The following is a 19,418-nucleotide window of genomic DNA, read 5'->3' as shown; positions in this document are numbered from 1 at the left end:
ACCCGACTTCTGTTTCCTTGTCACAAACACCCAGGTCACCTTCTTTTATCCAGCACCTCACAAGGGCTGACTGATTCTCTGCCTCACCAAAGAGGACAGTGGGGTTGGACCGGACTTAGTGCATATAGAAAGAGAAGAGGAGGATGGTAGGGCTCTTGAGCTACCTTCTTGTTGTCTCAGCAGGAGAAATGTATTATTACAGCCATACAGCCATACATACAGACAGGCCAGAATGTCAAGCGAGAGAAGATCCACTCTCTATGTCACCCATGTACCCTCATGGAGCACATGGACAGGGGTTACCTGTATGAAAGGTTGTCCATGCACATTAGGTGAAAAATAACTTAAACACACCTATTTTGTCAGGACCAGACAACTATCTAATGTGTATAGGGGTGTCTCAGTTCTCCATGACAGCCCCTTTGCAGTCTGAGTGTAAGTGAGAGTGAACTCCGAGTGCAAGGGGGCTGTCAATCAAGTTAATATGGGAGACACAGGCCTGGAATACTGGAGTTAAGTATGAACATCTGCCTCTCTTTTACATATTCAAAGTGGATATTCACCTCAATATGATAGGTATGATTGTTAATGTCATTCTAAACCCTTACCCAGCTAGGGAAATAGTAAAGGCCCCTAGGCCTGACATCTTAGTATTCCTGCCAAAGTACTATTGCAGCAGAAAAATTGTGTAAATAAAAAGTTAAAGAATGAAAAAAAAGGGCTTCACCTTTAGGGATAGCCCTGAGATCTGCAACTAAAACAATAAGTGAGCGGAGACCCTCTGCAGAGACTACAGAGACATGAGAATTGTCAGCAGGAGAAGCAGATTGAATAGTGTCCCAGCGGCTACAGCCAGTCATTCTATGTGAGCCATTACAGAACCCATAATTTAGGACCACACTACAGTGCCACCTATTGGAGGATATAGCTCCCAGTCATGTTTTAAGGCCCTTTAAAGGGGTATTCCCATCTTTCAAAGTTACCCTACCTAAGCTGTTCACAGAAGGTCCAACCACTGAGGGCCTGTGCGATCTTGAGAATGGAGGCCGCAGTCTCCTGTTACAGTGGAGTGCTTGGTCATATGTGCACACCACTGCTACATTCATTCTCTATGGGAACCGCAAGTACAGTGTTAAGCAGTTTTCAGCAGCTCCCATAGATAATGAATGGAGTTATGGGGTGAATGCATGGTCGGCCACCTCATTCTGATGGGACACTGGGAACTGGACAGAAAGTTCATTTTATTCTGGAGAGGGACTTTGCATACTTTTTTGCATGGCATGTAAGACTCCATACATCTGGCGTTCTCCTGAAGTTTTCTTCAGATACCAAGTTTGGTGTTTTTGGTTTTGGTGTTTTCTGCCATTTTTTCTTTATACCAAAAGTAGTGTGTATTAGTATAGGCATTTGTTAAAGGGTTTATCCAGACTCAAAAAGACATAGGGGGACATGTATCAAGCAGTGTACCTTGTGCTCCTTAGTATTTTTTGGCGTAAGTGTGATGTGCACAGCCCTTCGTCAGATTTACTAAACAGTGTAGCTCGGTGTATGTGTGAATATGACAGCTTACTCCAGTTTTTTGCCTTCTTGACATTTGTGGGCGTGGTTATCCGTAAGAATATTCTCAGCCGGGATTTATCATGTGAGAATTTTGAAATTTTCGCATTTTCGTTCGCATCTGTACTCCAGTCCCAGGGTAGCGGAACTTTTTTAACCAGGGTCAATTCATGAATACCTGCAGTAAAATGCACAGCGCCAGGTAAGCTATAGCAGGTCATTTATGAACCAACATGTGAATGTTCATAAATACCTTACTAGGCTGCAAACATATAAGCCAGTGCACAGTGCTAAAAATATTCGCAAAAAAAGGTGCAAATGATAAATGTCACCCATAGTCACTTTCTTTCACAAAAAGCACCTTTCTTGTCCTCAGTATGGGTGTGGGTTTTGCTGCTTGGTTCCATTAAAGTAAATGGAGCTGAATTGTAATACCACATACAACCTGAGAACAGGGGTGGTGCTGTTTTTGCAAGAAAGTAGCTGTACTTAAAAAAAAAAAAAAAAAATCTAGGATAACCTTTAAAGTGGCGTTTTTCACTTTTTCTCGTTTTTAACTTTTTTCTTCTTTTTTCTATTGCAAAATGTGAGGAAAGAATGGCAGAAAATGAACTTTCTATGCCACAAAACTGGTGAAAACACATCCATAAATAATGGTCATCAAAAAATATTGTGTGACTATACCCTATGCATAAGGCTGGGCTTACACCATTACCCTATAGCACTGCCTAGTCACGCAACCCCTTTAATCCCATAGACTCATCCAGGATGGACGTTTTGTCACTGCTGGGTTGTGGCCACTTGTCAGTCGCAAAGTGACCCCATTCACTTCACTTTAGGATCCCCCTTCTTAAGATTGGGGTAGTAGCCCACATGATCATATAGTTATGCCTTATCCACAGTGTTTCTGGTGGGAATACACCTTTGATGTGTAGTGAACAGCACCTTAATTATATTATAACTTATAGTGAATACAGCTTTCAGGCTACAGGGTGACTAGGACTATGTTCACACTGGTAAATGTGTGACACACTAGGCAGAGGCTTTCTCCTCTCTGACCTGCAGCTGACCCTGAAGCTCTCATCAATGTTAATAGGAGCTTCAGAGCAGTTATGGTCACTAGAGATGAGCGAACCTGGAGCATGCTCGAGTCCATCCGAACCCGAACTTTCGGCATTTGATTAGCGGTGGCTGCTGAAGTTGGATAAAGCCCTAAGGCTATGTGGAAAACATGGATATAGTCATTGGCTGTATCCATGTTTTCCAGACAACCTTAGAGCTTTATCCAAGTTCAGCAGCCCCAGCTAATCAAAACCGAACGTTCGGGTTCGGATCGACTCGAACCCGAACCCGGTTCGCTCATCTCTAGTTGTCACATTTCCACTTTTAGCATTTCCTATGGAGAACAAAGTTGCATGCAGGCTGACAGACACTGCAAACATTCTACTAAGGTCTTCAAGAAAAGATCATGGGGGAGAAGATGTATCCACCCTGCAGAGGTGCAGTTGCTCATAGCAACTAATACGTTTCATTTTTTAAAAAGGCCACTGAAAAGTGAAAGCTGTACCCTGATAGGTTGCTATAGGCAACTGCTCCCCTGTATTATTATTCTATTTGCTTTAGTTGTTTTCTCTCCCATAGTATTGAGCTTACAGGCCATTTCATCTTATTACAGTGTTACATAAGCGTCACCTCCTGTGACACACATCAGCCTGCAGTCACACATCTATATATCTATATCTGAGACGTGTCTTGTCCCCTGTGACCTTATTTTGCAGTGACACCCACATTCACCCATCACTCAGCTGCAGCCTAACTCACTGGAAAGGCTAGTCAGCCTATACATTTCAATACATAGCCTACAGCACCACCTCCTGGTCAAGGTCCGGTACTGCATGCCATGTCATGAACCTGGTGCCCATAACAAAGATGGCCGCTCTGTCGTCGTGATGCGGGCTGATGACGTTACAGAGAGCGACTCCAGGAAGAAGCTGAAGCAGGTGGAAGAAGAAAGAAGCTTAGGATCAGGCAGATCACCCGTGACCTGGCGGAGCAGGGAGGAAGGTCAGGCCTGAGGCGGGGTGGTGTGGGCTGTGCTGTTGGGGAGAGGTGTGGGGGGGTTTGGGGTACTGGGGGCATGTGTGAGCCCAGCTGGGTGAGCTGTGGTGTAGTGTGGGGTCAGGTATAGAGGAGATGAATAATAATGGTGGGTGGGCTGCACTAGGTTGCCTGTACCCCAAAGCCCCTGTAGCACCATGATTGCTCTCCTATAGTTTGTGTGTTACCTTTATTTTGCTGGTAAATAGTCACATGATATGTAGTTTTGCGCCATATGGCGACTTGGATCACACAATGATTAGGAATATGGGCCAGTGCTTGTGAACGGCCGCGGACGTTACATCTGTCTGCAGATACGGACGCCATATATATGTGACTGAAAGAGTATTAGATGCTAGGAACAAACTTCCAGCAGAGGTGGTTGGTAAATCTACAATAACAGAATATAATCCTGCCTGGGATAAACCTATATCTTCTATCCTAAGATAATAAGAAAGGAAATACTAAAAGAGCAGACTAGATGGACCCAGTGGTCTTTTTCTGCCGACAATCTTCTATGTTTCTGGCTCAATAGTTTTTATTGAGTTTTTCACAAAATTTTTTAACGTACAACAAAAATTCTATGTTTCATAGAAATCAGTGTAACTGTGACCGAAACATATGATCTCCTATTGGGGATCAACACCAGGAAAAAGGTTGCATCATCATCATGTATGACTATGGTCACATGGGGCTGTGTGGTGTGACAGCGCATGAACCGGCAGCCTGTCACCTTGTAGACATGGAGGATGAGACTCCAGGCTATGTGCTGCAGTGTCACACAGCGCCCCTGCTGCTGATACATAGAGAGAGGCTCCATTCACACAGCGCCCCTGCTGCTGATACATAGAGAGAGGCTCCATTCACACAGCGCTCCTGCTGCCGATATGTAGAGAGAGGCTCCATTCACATAGCGCTCCTGCTGCCGATACATAGAGAGAGGCTCCATTCACATAGCGCTCCTGCTGCCGATACATAGAGAGAGGCTCCATTCACACAGCGCTCCTGCTGCCGATACATAGAGAGAGGCTCCATTCACACAGCGCTCCTGCTGCCGATATGTAGAGAGAGGTTCCATTCACATAGCGCTCCTGCTGCCGATACGTAGAGAGAGGCTCCATTCACACAGTGAATGTTGTATCTGTGTGCGGTATGCAACAGGAAATCTCATAATGCAAACATAGCCATAGAACCCAGTCATCTGAGAACCAATATAGATCTCTGTGGATAGAGCAACGTCCAGTAATAAAAATGAATGCATAGTATATAAGATATAGAATTGTAAAGTGCTGCGGAATCTGTTGGCGCTATATATAAAAATAATAATAATAATATTATTATATGCGACGGATACCCCTAGCTATATAGCAGAAGTATATGTTGTTGAGTTCCCTGATATATACGCCGCCAAACACAACAAAACTGTAGGGTGCAGCATTTTAGGATCAATATGTACTTCTGTATACAGATCCGTAACATGGATTACTATGGTCACATATACTTGTATGGATTGTTTTAGCGCTTGCCTTAAAACTGACGTATTTTCCACCAGATATGCAGCTGTGGTATCTTACAAGAGCAGAGAATATGGAGCAGGGGCATTAAACCCGCAGCTCTCCAGCTGTTGCAAAACTACAATTCCTATCATGCTTGGACAGCCAAAGCTTTAGCCGTCCAGGCATGATGAGAATTGTAGTGTTTGTTACAGCGGGAGGCCCAATAGTTTGACACCTGTGATACAGAGTATACATTAGAGTGTATGGCGTCAGAATTTTGTGACTGTGTGATAGTTAAGCTGGGCTGTACGGTGATGTCAGGCCTGGAGATATGCTAGGTGGTACTCAGAGAGTGTACATTTACTTCCACAACTGTACCACCCACATGTGCATACTTACCTCCACGCCTGGACTAGAGTCAGATGGTCAGGATCAGAGCGGACACCTTAGGGTGGTGTTCACCATAATTTCCGCAAGAACTGTGATGGACGTAAAAAGTCTGTTTCAGTCTCACTGACCTGTCATTGATCGGTGTGACATCCCACACTTTATATTCACTATCACACTGTGGAAACCAAGCAGAACAGAACCATGCTGCCTTTGTGACCAAAGCCTAACCTCCCTGTCTAATAAACCAGAATATGTCCGATAATCCAGCGCCTGTCTGTCCCCATTCACATCTACAGGACCATTAGGACAGTTAAATAGAATTATTTCTGCCCTAGAGGTGGATTTATGAGGCCTCGGGATGCCAGTCTGCGTCGTGTGGACAAGTGATGATGGCGTCCTCCGTCACCTTATTTATTCCTCTGCAATCAATAGGACTGACGCCTCCGCTATTGATCTTTGGGGGTTTTTCAGCATGTGGTTGTAATAAAGTAAAAGATTGAACTCCAGCCAAGCACATTCACATCCTTTCTTCAGATAAGCTTAATTTAACCCTATTATTAACATGGGAACTATATGTACATATATATAACACATATGCCTCAAGAGTAAGTCAGTGTGTCCAATGGTAATTCCATTTAGTCACATTTTGGGATCGGTGTTCTACTGTGTGGTGGTTATAGGACATAGCACTGGTCTGCAGTATATATACATCTGTGTGGTGGGTATAGGACATAGCACTGGCCTGCAGTATATATACACCTGTGTGGTGGGTATAGGACATAGCACTGGCCTGCAGTATATATACATCTGTGTGGTGGGTATAGGACATAGCATTGGCCTGCAGTATATATACACCTGTGTGCTGGGTATAGGACATAGCACTGGTCTGCAGTATATATACATCTGTGTGGTGGGTATAGGACATAGCACTGGCCTGCAGTATATATACATTTGTGTGGTGGGTATAGGACATAGCACTGGCCTGCAGTATATATACATTTGTGTGGTGGGTATAGGACATAGCACTGGCCTGCAGTATATATACACTTATGTGCTGGGTATAGGACATAGCACTGGCCTGCAGTATATATACACCTGTGTGCTGGGTATAGGACATAGCACTGGCCTGCAGTATATATACACCTGTGTGCTGGGTATAGGACATAGCACTGGCCTGCAGTATATACACAGTAATACTTATACAGTAATAATGTGTCTTTTACAGGATTTAGGAGGATGTCCCACATCGGAGCTTTGGCCGCCATTGGGGTGGCGTTTACAGCTGCAGCTCTGCTTTCAGCCATACACAAGATAGAGGAAGGACACATCGGGGTCTATTATAGGTAAGAGTCCATTCACACGCCCTGATTTCTGTCAGCTGCATTGTTGTTTTGTGTGGCTCCAAATCACCATTCCCACATATACAAACATGCCTGCCAAGCCATGCAAGAGGTGGATGTTATGTGGTGATTGTGATGTTCACTTTCCTGATAGAAATTTAAAATGGAAATGTTGTCCTCATAATCGTCCTCACCACCATCATCATCATCATCATCATCATCATCATCTTCCAGTGGTGCAGCCCCAGGCTTTAGACCTCCATCTATGATTAGATCGTTTATTGGAATTTACCTCCCAAGATTAGAACTCCTCACCTATCCACAGAATAGATATTTAGTATTCGACTGCTGGGACAACCATGGATCAGGAAAACAGGGGTCCCTTGGCTCCCAAGAGAATGGAGAGGGAGTGTCTCTGCTTTTCCACAACTCCATTTACTTATGGGGCCAGTGGTCACACCTAGTGGTCAGGAACTTATCCTGTAGATAGGTGATGGGTTATACACTTAGGGGGAGATTTATCAAACATGGTGTAAAGTGAAACTGTCTCAGTTGCCCCTAGCAACCAATCAGATTTTACTTTTCATTCCTCACAGACTCTTTGGAAAATAAAAGGTGGAATCTGATTGGTTGCTAGGGGCAACTGAGCCAGTTTCACTTTACTCCATGTTTGATAAATCTCCCCCTTAGAGTAACCCTTTTAAGTCAATTTAAGGCTTCCAGTGGTTACCGGTATCCACGTGTCCTAACAGGACATAACCTTGGGCCATAACGTGGCAGATCGTGTAAATCCTCAGACACTTGTACATCTTACAGATAAGACGTAATTTGCTTCCCTCTTTACTCTTCGGTGTCCTGAAATGGTTAACATTGTTCTTTTCTTACAGTCAGGTGTCATAAACTGTGAAGGGAATAGATTTACAGCTCAGATCCGGCAGGATATTGGCCCGGGTTCTTTACTTTCTGGCATGACATGTAACACATCCAAGAAGATGCTGTCATTATTTGCCCTCATTTGCATGTCCTCAAACAAAGCTAAAATAACAGCAATGTCGCCAGGGGAGTAATGAGGCCTATACGTAAAAAGCTGTAAATCATGGCTCACCTACAGTGATGGAGGGACAGAATTTACAGCTTTACAAAGGCTGCAGCCAAACTAAATGGAAAGATGAAGCAACTCAATTGTCTAGAAGCCTCCTTTGTGTAGGAGTGACAGTCACGCATATGAAGGATCTGTTTGTTTTTCATTTGATATGGTAGTGAGCCGCATTCAGAGCAATTCCTTCATATAGCGTTATTCTCAAAGTTTATTACTGCATCATTGTTCCTTGAACAAAAAAACTTGTCATGGACTTGCGAAAAGTTTTGATGCAGTTTGGGTATTCAGACTCCCATTGATGGTCGGGAGAAACTCTCAATTGAGAGCTTCATTCCCCAGATTGCTTCCCTTTGTAAGTCTGTGGAGCCTGTCCTATGCAGCCAGATGGAGAAAGCAGTGAGCGGTGGAGTGGCGATAAGTTGAGGTCTCCACATCTGGACCTCAACCAAACAAAAGTTTTGACATGTTTATGTGACATTGAAGAATTGTTCCGACAGCATCCAATAGTGGAGAATTGGTTTATTGGAAGTTTATTCAAGCAACACACACCATGGCAACGTTTCGACCCAGAAGGTTATTTTTCAACCCTGCTGGGTCGAAACGTTGCCATGGTGTGTGTTGCTTGAATAAACTTCCACCAATTCTTCACTATTGGATGCTGTTGGAACAATTCTTCTGTGACAGTATATGGTCTCTAACTGGCATTGGAGACCCTCTGGCGTGCGTCCATCTTCTACATTGTTGAGAGGCATTCTCTACCAATACAGGTGCTGTTGGACTTTCCACTATATATGTTTATGTGACATGTCAAAAGTTTTTAAAAGTGATATAGCAGTGTACAAATCATGTAGTATTATGACATATCACCATTGTTAAGAACTAAGGGAGGTACTTTCATCCTATTCCCCACACTACAGATGTCAAAATCAGGCTCTCCAGCTGTTACAAAACAACAACTCCCATCATGCCTGGACAGCCAAAGCTTTAGTATCCCTGCCCTATGCCATGACACTGTGGTTACTTCAGATTCCCATGGTTGCTGTGCAGATCCTACAGCAGGACGCAGGCTTCTGCTGACAGCAATCTTTGTTCATTCTAAGGACCACACCAGACGTGTCCTGTGAATTGCTTGTATGTTATCAGAGCACTTCATTTTCCTATCGATGGATACACTGGCATTGCTGTCTTGTCTGTGCATCATACCCCACCAGTTTATTACACTAAATGACAAAGCTGAAAGCTTTCCTTCGAGTACTGAGCCAAATGTTCAATTATTAGTGAAGTGCAGAATTTATGCTTCGCTCTCCCTTCCCCCTCGATTTCCTCCTCCTTGCTCATTCTCAGATTATTTACATGTGATAGAGAACAAATATCATCCTGAAAAATTCTCCTTTCTCTTGCAGGGGTGGAGCGCTGCTCACGTCAACAAGTGGACCTGGTTTCCATTTAATGCTCCCATTCATAACCTCCTTCAAGTCTGTGCAGGTACGTGCAGCAACACAGTCTGCAGCTGAGGTCTCGTGTAGTGTGAGTTATTCTCTGGGCATATAAGTCCCTACTCCGGGCTTATCCTATGAGTGACTGCAGTGTAGTGGTAGATTGGTATACATATATATAGTTAGTATATTAGTATAGTTGGCTACATCTTTCTCCTATAAAACCCTGTGTCTGCCAGGGGTCTGGGGAGCAGGACCCTCGCAGTGAGGGGGGTTGCCCATGCTGCGGCTTTTATGTAACGTTGCTATTTGTGTTTCCTGATGATGAATTGTGAGTAACTGGAACCCAATAGGCATTTTGACCGGAAATAAAATAAAGGCAACAAGGCCTCCGACTTTTGCCGGGTCCTGTGTTTATTGGATAAAAGCTTCATAATGTGATTTAGCTGACATTATTTTAGCAGCTCATTTGTGATGATCGTGTTAACATGGATTAGAGGACATTGCAGGTCCTGATGTGAATATAGAATTACTCTAATGCCCATCTGTTCTTCAGAGCACATTACAGACAGACGAGGTGAAGAACGTCCCGTGCGGCACGAGGTGAGCACAGAAGCCTGATCACACACACATACATACAATACCATCATCAACAGTGCCACATGGAGCTATGACATGTAGCATTATTGGCTGAGATGCTGAAGGAGCAGCAGCTGTTTATAAGAAAGTAATGGCTAGGGCTATCCGTAAAGTCTCAATCCCAAGTTATTATTTTTTAAAGGGTTGGTCCAGGATTAAAAAAAAACATGGCTGCTTTCTTACCAAAGTACTGCCGCTTTTGACCACTTGTGGGGTGTTTCAGTTCTACCCTGTCTGTTGTAGTCCTAGACACAGCCCATGATCAGTTGTGGTGGTGGTTTTGGAAAAAAGAAGCCATGTTTTTTTATTTATTTATTTTTTAACTCTGACAACAAGGGGTTGTTCCTCGTGAAGGGATTAGCGCCTCTGCTAGTTGCTAAAGTTTTAATGGCACTCTGCTGAGAACAGTACACATTAGACATTACCCCCTTCTCCCTGCCCCACCAGCATGGATTGATAGATTTCTCTCTGTATCCAAACAGTTTAGATCTATCAATTAATGCTGGTGGGAGCTGCCAGGGACCACTCCAGTGACTCAAGGTTCAGGCAGAATGAAAGTGATGGCAAGTTCCCTTAAAGGGGTATCCCATGAAGGAAGGATCAATGATGTGAAGGTCCAACCGACCTAAAGAATGCCACTCCCGTTTAAATGGAGCAGATGATAGACACTAAAGTGTACTTTGTCTCTTTAAGAAAACTTTTGACATCAGTTGGCTTGATCAGTAGGTGTTTGGGTGCTGAGACCCCGACTTGATTCCTAAAATGCCTGTCTCTGAGCAGCAAGAATGGTATACAGATTGACAAAAAGCTATGGCATTTAGTGATACCCGCAGCAAGGATAAGGGGTCTACTTTATGCCCAGTGAATGCCCCTTGTGCTAAATAATATGGGATATACTAAAATCTCCTGTGCACATTACACACAAGATTCACACCCACTGCTAGTTTATCCAGGCTAATGTCTTGTAATCTTGTCTTTCTTGTTGCATATGAGCTTACTGTTCCCTGTGTTAATATCTTTTAGTGGTGGTGTCATGATATATTTTGATCGGATAGAAGTGGTTAATTTCCTCATCCCTAATGCAGGTGAGTAACGTTCAGCTGGACTTGCCAGATCTTTTCTATTTCTTCTCCTTTGTAGATTATTAAATGTTGTACTATTAAAGGTGATTACATACAGCAGGACTGGATTGAAAAGGTTGATGTTAAAGGTTAAAAGCCATGAAGGTAATCTCCACACAGTACCATCTGCTCCCTGAACGACTCCTGTCTCTATAAACCACTTTCCCGATTGTATCTTCTGCTCCTCAGACACTAGTTTAAGGGTTATTCTAGAGTTCATACAAAAACTTGAACAAAAGCTGCAGGGACATTACTTACATACATACGATAATACATTTGCCATCATTCTTTTCTGACATTTACTCCTGTCCTGACTTCCCTCCTACACCCATAATTTTGTTTCACTTCATAGTGTGATCCCCTTTAATCTTAGTTCCTTACCTCCCATCCCCTGCTGTTTCATAGACAAATGGCTTTGCCTCCTATAACTTCTGGTGTTGCAGCTACGCATGTCTGACTAGAAACTGAACTACGGGTTGTAACCCGAAGCAAGACTTGTCACAATGTGTTCCAGTAAGCGGTAACCCTCCGAGATGTGATACGTTTTTCCATCTGCATCCATCTTTTACAGGCAGCGGAAGTCAAATGCAGAGTTTTCAGGTTCATGAAAAGTTTGCTCATCTCTAAGTAGAAACCATAAAGTCAGATGATTTATACAAAAAAGTAAAAAAATGTACTAATGATGTGTACAGCAGAGATTACAACCTCGCCTTCATCATTGTATGCCGCAATATTCACTCCGTCTCTATCATTCTCTAGTGTATGATATAGTGAAGAACTATACTGCAGATTACGATAAGGCGCTAATCTTCAACAAGATCCACCATGAGCTCAACCAGTTCTGCAGCGTCCATACCCTGCAGGAGGTCTACATAGAGCTCTTTGGTAAGTATATGGTCATCCATCTATACCCTATACTTCTATAATAACAGGCATGTGATACAAATGTATTCAGACGTATATACTATATATTATTGTCACTTTTGTGCTGCTTGAATCACGAGTCCTTGGGGCAATTCCCTGTTATGCTGGCCTTGGCTGATAGACCTCTCCCTTTTTGGGTATTGAAAGAGATCTATCGGTTAAAGCCAGTGGGTCGGGGGGGGGGGGGGGGGGGGGGGGGGGGCGGCTGGCGGGGATTGACCTGATGATATGTGGTTCAGGCAGCATGAAAGTGATGTCAGGTTCCCTTCAAAGTGCTGCTGTCATGAAAATGTGTAAGATGCCCATAAGAGGTTCGAAGTGCCAATACAGATTTTGTGTGTTTTCTCCACAGATCAGATAGATGAGAACCTCAAGCTGGCGCTCCAGCAAGATCTCAATGAGATGGCACCAGGATTGATTATCCAGGTATGGTCAGCTAGTGACTTACCAGAGCAGGATAGTATTACTTTTTATTTCCTAGGAAAATCTTTTGTATGAAAGTGATTTTCTCTCCTATCCACAGTACTGGGGATAACTGATCAGTTGGGGGTTGACCACAAGGCCCCCCCACCAATTCCGAGAATGTAGGGCCCTTGTTGTGCAAGTGAAGCTTTTAGACAGCTTCGCCCCAAATACCAAGATAGTGTCCTAGTAATTTGCCATTACTGTATAGGATGGGAATACCAACTTTAGTTTGTGTGTTGTAATAGATTTGGCTTATGACCTTCTATGCTCCTACTTTATATCTTCCCTCTATCCAGGCTGTCCGAGTCACAAAGCCAAATATCCCAGAAACAATCCGAAGAAATTATGAGCTCATGTAAGTCTGTCTACACGCGGCACATAGGTCATACCTGTACATTAGGTCATACACACTGGATAATAAAGTGTCACACTGGCAAAGTATAGATCATAATATAGCTATGACAACACATCCTTACTATTGCAGCACATGCAATGTGGTTGTGTTTGTGTGTATACAGTGATCCCTCAACTTACAATGGCCTCAAGATACAACCTTTTTAACATACGTTGGTCGTTTCGTGACTATCGTAACTTGAGACCAGACTCAACGTACAATGCTACAGACAGTCAAGATCTGCGGCACATGTAAATAACTAGATGATCAACCAATGAAACTGCCCATTTTACTGGTAAAACCCCAGTATTAGTTAGGTGCATACACTAATTGGCTGTCTAGTAGTGATTCTCCAGAGTATAGTGTGATACTACATGTCCTGTGCTGCATAGAATTTTGGTCTCAACATACAATATTTTCAACATACAATGGTCGTTCTGGAACCAATTAGTATCGTATGTTAAGGGACCACTGTATACGTGTGTGTGTGTGTATGTATGTATATGTGTGTGTGTATATGTATATATATATATTAATAAAGGTGTGCACTAAATGTCTTATGTTATTGACGTAACACTTGTCTCTCTGAATTTTCAGGGAGAGTGAGAAGACCAAGCTCCTGATCGCTGCACAGAAACAAAAGGTGGTGGAGAAGGAAGCAGAAACTGAGAGGAAAAAGGCTGTGATCGGTAGGCCACCAAGGTCCCTGTAGTAAAGCTTTCTCTAGTACTATTAGCGCAAAAGAACAGCTAATTCCGGTTTTGTCCATTCAAAACAAAATCTCTATTTAATCTCCCAATTTACTCCCAGATATTTTATAGGATATGTTTTCTCATCTTAGTAAAGTAAAATTCGTAAAGTCATAAATGAGTTATTTGGGCAGTTTACATACTACGAGAAGGGTTATTGAATACAAAGCCAGGAGCAGACCATATGACAGTACAAAGGGTATGACAGATAAAAGACAACACTATCCAACAGAGAGCAATTTCACTGTGTGATAAAACATAACTTTTATTTGGTATGCAGTAAAATCTCAATAGTTTTAAAGGGAACCAATCATCACCAAAGTCGCTATAAACCTAACAAACATTGTTAATAAAGCTCTTAACGTGGTGCCCAAGCATATGTGTGTTTCCCGAATCCCACCCTGCAAAGCCCCGAAAACGAACTTGTATTCATTCCCACGGTGTATGGTAATTCATTTCAACTAGTCATCTGTACAGTGCTGGGGTCTCAACTAGTCACGGTCAAGAGGCTGCATGTAGCGGTAATCACGCCTCTCTGGGCGTGACATACAGCACAGTTCGTCACCAAGGGGCAGGCCTAAGTGCTCGTACCAGTACCTATATGTATATTTGTGCGGACATGCACAGTACAGCACCGTCCTTTCCCTTCTGTACTGTGTATGTCCACAATAGCCTTGAATGCATAGTCATTCTAATGCTGAAAGCATCTCCCGGACCCTGCTGCCGCCGAGATCATTGGAGACAGTCTTTTCGGCAATAGCAATACTGAAATCACTAAACTGTTAACAGCGGCAACAGGGTGCAGGAGATGCATGGACCTCTTCATTGCATGGACACAGGGTTGGAGTGACTCCATTGGGAGCTTAGTTATCATTTACCCCCATCATCATGGCTTTAATTGTGTTTCATATCGGTGTCATGTTGTATGCAGTCTTATGTCCCCTGATGAACCCGGCACCACTTGGAGGGAAAAGCGTTGTGACATTCTGGAGATGGAGACAAAAAAATCTGTGGTGCCACTGCTTCCACCACCTACTTTTTTAGTTTGGTGCTACATTATCTATATTATCACATATAGAAAGATAAGTGCAAATGCATCCGTGCACAAATCATGGCTTCCCCAAGGGTAAATGAGCTCCGTATACACACATGTGGTAGTAATTAAATGATGATAATTACAGTATGATCCCAATTACCTGCTAAGGGGGAAAGGAAATTGGAACCTCTACATGTAAGAGTCTCTATAATTTTCTCTAGTAATGAAGTCTACTTATGTAGTAATCTGCCCAGAAATGGTTGCAGCATGTTCACACATCATTCATCTTGTCCTGTTCTCCTTACCATCAGAGGCAGAAAAAGTGGCCCAAGTTGCAGAGATTAAATATGGACAGAAGGTTATGGAGAAGGAAACGGAGAAGAAGATCTCTGAGATTGAAGGTGACTATTAGATGTGATCTGAATGGGGTGCATTGTGTGCAGCCAAGTAATATGGTCCATGTTTGGGGCCGTGTCTAGTGTTATCTGTGACTATGTCTAATTCTCTCATGGAATCCACATTCCCCATCTTACTTACTGAAACAATCTCCTTGATCTCCTCTACAAGGAGAGTATTGTGCAGTATAACTACATACTGATCAATTATGTTTTAGCATATCTCTTCATTCTAGAAGGGTTTTCCTATATGTACTAATATATGATGTATGAGTTATAGTGTATGGTTGGCTATGCTGTGTTATCATTCTTCTGTGTAGGACTTGACTGATCATTTTTCTATGAATGACTGTGAATACATGTATGCCCAATACAAGTAATTCCGTATTTTAACTCCTATGACTAGTGAACCTGAGATCATGAATTTATAAGCTTCTTAAAAATGAATTTATAATAAAACATAGAGCGCCTCAGCTTATAACATGCTCCTGTTCTGCAGATTCTGCCTTTCTGGCTAGAGAGAAGGCGAGGGCTGATGCAGAATTTTACACGGCAGAGAGATTAGCAGAAGCCAATAAGGTAAAGTTGCCAGTTTATCTTTCTAGTCTCTTTTTTTATGTTACATTAAAGGGGTTATCCAGCCCTACAAAAACATGACCAATTTCCCCCTAGTGTTGTCTCCAGTTTGGGTGGGGTTTTGTAACTCCGCTCCATTGAAGTAAATGGAGCTTAATTGCAAACCGCACCTGAACTGGAGACAACAGTAGGGGGAAAAGTGGCCATGTTTTTGTAGCGCTGGATAACCCCTTTAAGGTGCACTCCTTAAATTCTCCTCTTTACACCCTCTTGCTGTACTATGGAGACATTCCTCCTTATCAGCTCTTCCTACACTGTTTGCTTATCGCTGTGTAACTTATGTTTTCAGCAGTGTCTGTGTCCATATTGTTTTTTTTTCTGCTGCAGAGGTATTTCTTTGTATTGTACTGCAGCATTGTATGTTGGTTGTAGATCTGCAATAGCTGTAGGCTACATGAGCATTTAGCTATCTGCCACTAGTATATATTAAGGGCCTTATTACACTGTAAGCGAGTGCCAAGCTGCTAGATCAGCACCGAGCCCATACACTACCTGGTTATCATGCAGCAAGGGCTGCACAGACATGGTTAATGATGTCAGTGTAGCCCTTGCTTTGGTGTAAAAATAATAAAGAGGTACTTACCTGTCCAGGCACCACAGCATCCTCGCGCCTTGTTCCTGTGTTCCCCACTCACCAGAGACGCCTTGACAACTTCTGATCCTGTCTCTGAAGTGACAGGCTGCTCAGCCAATCACTGGCCAAGACAGGACAGCGCTGCTGCCAGTGATTGGCTGAGCGGTTTGTGGAGGCAGCAGCGGTGAGCAGAGAACACAGGAACAAGGCAGCAGGACATGGGGGAACCTGGACAGGTAAGTATAATCTTTATTTGTTTTTCTCTACCGTGTCAGCTTTCAGCCATGCATCGCTACATGTAATAGCGATGCCCAGCTGACTGCTGATAGAGTAAAGACAAAAAATAAAGATTATAACTTTTAAACATGTTGCAGACAATAATTTTTAAGCAAGTTTAAATGACAATGATCAGCCAATCGTTTCTTCGGCTGAAAGTTGTCTTTATTACACAGCAATAATCTGCCAAATCTGAATTGCATGTAATAGGGCACCGAGGCCGGAGTGTGTGATCCCTATGACGCCATCTGATCCATGATTACCCTGACAGTAGCATAGCCAGTCTTCACTTCATATTGTGAGATACCCCCGAGTCCACCAAGGAGAGTTTAATATCCATGGCAAGCTTCCTACAACCACAGAGAGCAGCAGAACAGGATGCTTGTCAATAATGTAACAGTGCTCACCTAACCAAACCGGACCCAGGTTTGTATCCACTTCCAGTTAGGCAGCCGGAGTTAGCACTTGAAATACAAGGTGGAGTGTTATTCACCAGTGCACAGCATTTCGGCTCAACAATTGCAGCCTCTCTCAAGCAGTCACGGCTGAAAGCAGTAAATGGCTGACATCTAAATTTCCAGCAAGCATGGAGAGCTCCTCCACCTCAGCATGGCTCCTCACCAGCGTTGCCAGCCGACAGCTACCTAATAGGGTCTTTCTTCCACTTAGTGCCCCCACAGAAGCATGCAGTGGTGGGGTTTGTAAGAGCTTTAAGCCCCCCCCCCCTCCAAGGTTGCACCCTGCCACATAACCTGCTGTAAACTTGTCACTAGTTTTCCCTATATTATAGGACTTGCCCTATAGACAAGTAAACCAGCATGAAATATATTTGTTACTTATGTTCTCTGTATATAACCTTGGGTGTATCCTATAGCCAGAAGAGTACAATATAGTTGGTCGTATAGTCAGAATATTTTTTTGAACAATAGGTTTTGCTGTCTCGCAGGACAGACAAGGTTCTAGTTGCGCCACAAGGAATCAAGCACCTCAGTAACTCAGTGCAACCACCACCACAACTCACTGCTAACATAGGACAAAGGACCTACAAATCAGATGTGCTGATAAAGTGCAGGAACCTATTTCCGTTGTCCTATGTTAGCAGTAAGTTGCAAGAGTCACTTGGTCAGTGACTGAGGTGCTTGCTTAGTTAGAATATATATATTTGGGCACAGCCCTATTTGCCTTATCAGACATGTTATATAAACATTCACCTCCGTCTATCCATATGCCTCCTGTCTCACCTGCTTATTTTTATCTTCTTTTTGCAGCTCAAATTAACCCCTGAATACCTACAACTTATGAAATACCAAGCCATCGCTGCCAACAGTAAGATATACTTCGGAAACGACATCCCCAACATGTTTATGGACACCAGCAGCACCCATAGCCATTCAGGTGACCTACCCTCAGAAGACCCCTTTCATCCAAAAGACTCCATTTTACCATCAGATGAACCAACTTCCTGAGGACTCTGAAAATCTTTGTTTTTAGAAAAAAAAAAAAAAAAAAAGAAAAACATATAAAAATTGGAAAACCAAATAATTTTTCTATAGGTTTGCAGCCTCAGAAATAAGCATTGATGTGTTCTAGATAATTATTATTTTTTTTTGTTTGTTATGTACACAATCTGAATGTAAGTATTGTAACTAAGTATTTGGATCCTCAGGACGCTCGGCGGGTTTTTCCCCCCACTGATGCTATTAGTAATACACACTGTCACTGACTATGGGGGGTGCACTTTCCAGCATCCCTTGAGGTCTTTACAGCACATAGGCAGTTTTCCTTTTAATATCTCAATGTGTAAAAAAAAAACTATACAACTAGGGACCAATATACGCTTTCTTCCTTGATGTCGAAATGTGCTACAGAGAAACTACACTGAAAATGGAAGGTATAAGTACAATGTCTGGATCGCTTTCTGTTGTGGTGTTTACAAGTGATCCAGACAAGGATAGGCTCACATGAGTGATCTAACTACACCAGTGATGGCGAACCTACCTTGGCTCTCCAGCTGTTGCTAAACTACATTTCCCTTCGTGCCTGGACAGCCAAAGCCATATCTTTGGTTGTCCAGGCATGATGGGAATTGTAGTTTTGTAACAGCTAAAGTGCCAAGGGAGGTTTGCCATATATGATCTAGACCTATGTGAGTGTCCGCAAACTGATGACTTGAAACCTAGGTGAGGGGGTGCTATAACCAGTATTGATTGATCATTTGGAAACACAATTGTCCTCATAGTTCAAAATTAAAGGGGTTGTCCCATTATTAAATATCTGATCATTGAAGGTTTCTACCGTTGAGGTCCTCACAGTCACAAGAATAGAAGTAAAAGAAACCGTAGAATATGTGCCTGCCTACGAGGGACCTATGTTCTCATGATCAATGGGGGTCCCAGCAGTCAGACCTTCACCAATCTAATACCTGTCTATCCTATGAGATGGTATTAGGACATCTGCTTTAAGCATATCCTAAGTGTAGAGTTTTGATACACTGTTAAAAAAGACCATATTGCATTTTATGTTTGCAACAGTGATTGCTAGATGATAGGTTTTCATTCTGGCTGGCATCCCTTTAGAGTATGTCAGGGATGTTTTCTGTGCTTACCAGTACCTTATTCACTGGGTGAAACCTGCAGCACTATCCGCATTTTCTGTTGTAAGGTGCAGGTGTAGTTTGCCAATAGATACTGCTGGTTGGACAATGCCAGAGCACAGCTGACCGAGCCCTGCAGAACATGTAACCACAACATGATCTCAATCATTTCTGATTTGATAGCATTTTTCCATCACTTGT

The 19,418-nt window shown here is 42.9% G+C and overlaps 1 protein-coding gene across 1 annotated transcript; it reads left to right on the top strand.

Annotated features, from left to right (window-relative positions):
* Window positions 1–3,512: 3,512 nt before the first annotated feature.
* On the top strand, window positions 3,513–18,895 carry ERLIN2 (ER lipid raft associated 2). Its single transcript, XM_069986833.1, has 12 exons — window positions 3,513–3,621; window positions 6,766–6,883; window positions 9,383–9,464; window positions 9,972–10,018; window positions 11,078–11,139; window positions 11,935–12,060; window positions 12,452–12,525; window positions 12,861–12,919; window positions 13,556–13,647; window positions 15,055–15,144; window positions 15,638–15,717; window positions 17,893–18,895. The coding sequence occupies exons 2-12, from the start codon at window positions 6,777–6,779 to the stop codon at window positions 18,088–18,090; spliced, it is 1,017 nt and encodes a 338-aa protein (XP_069842934.1). The 5' UTR covers window positions 3,513–3,621; window positions 6,766–6,776; the 3' UTR covers window positions 18,091–18,895.
* Window positions 18,896–19,418: the final 523 nt, after the last annotated feature.

Source organism: Dendropsophus ebraccatus, chromosome 1 (genome assembly GCF_027789765.1).
Source record: "Dendropsophus ebraccatus isolate aDenEbr1 chromosome 1, aDenEbr1.pat, whole genome shotgun sequence".
NCBI classification, from domain to species: Eukaryota; Metazoa; Chordata; class Amphibia; order Anura; family Hylidae; genus Dendropsophus; species Dendropsophus ebraccatus.
The sequence above is the reverse complement of the archived record's forward strand: the minus strand, read 5'-3'. Positions and strand labels throughout refer to the sequence as shown.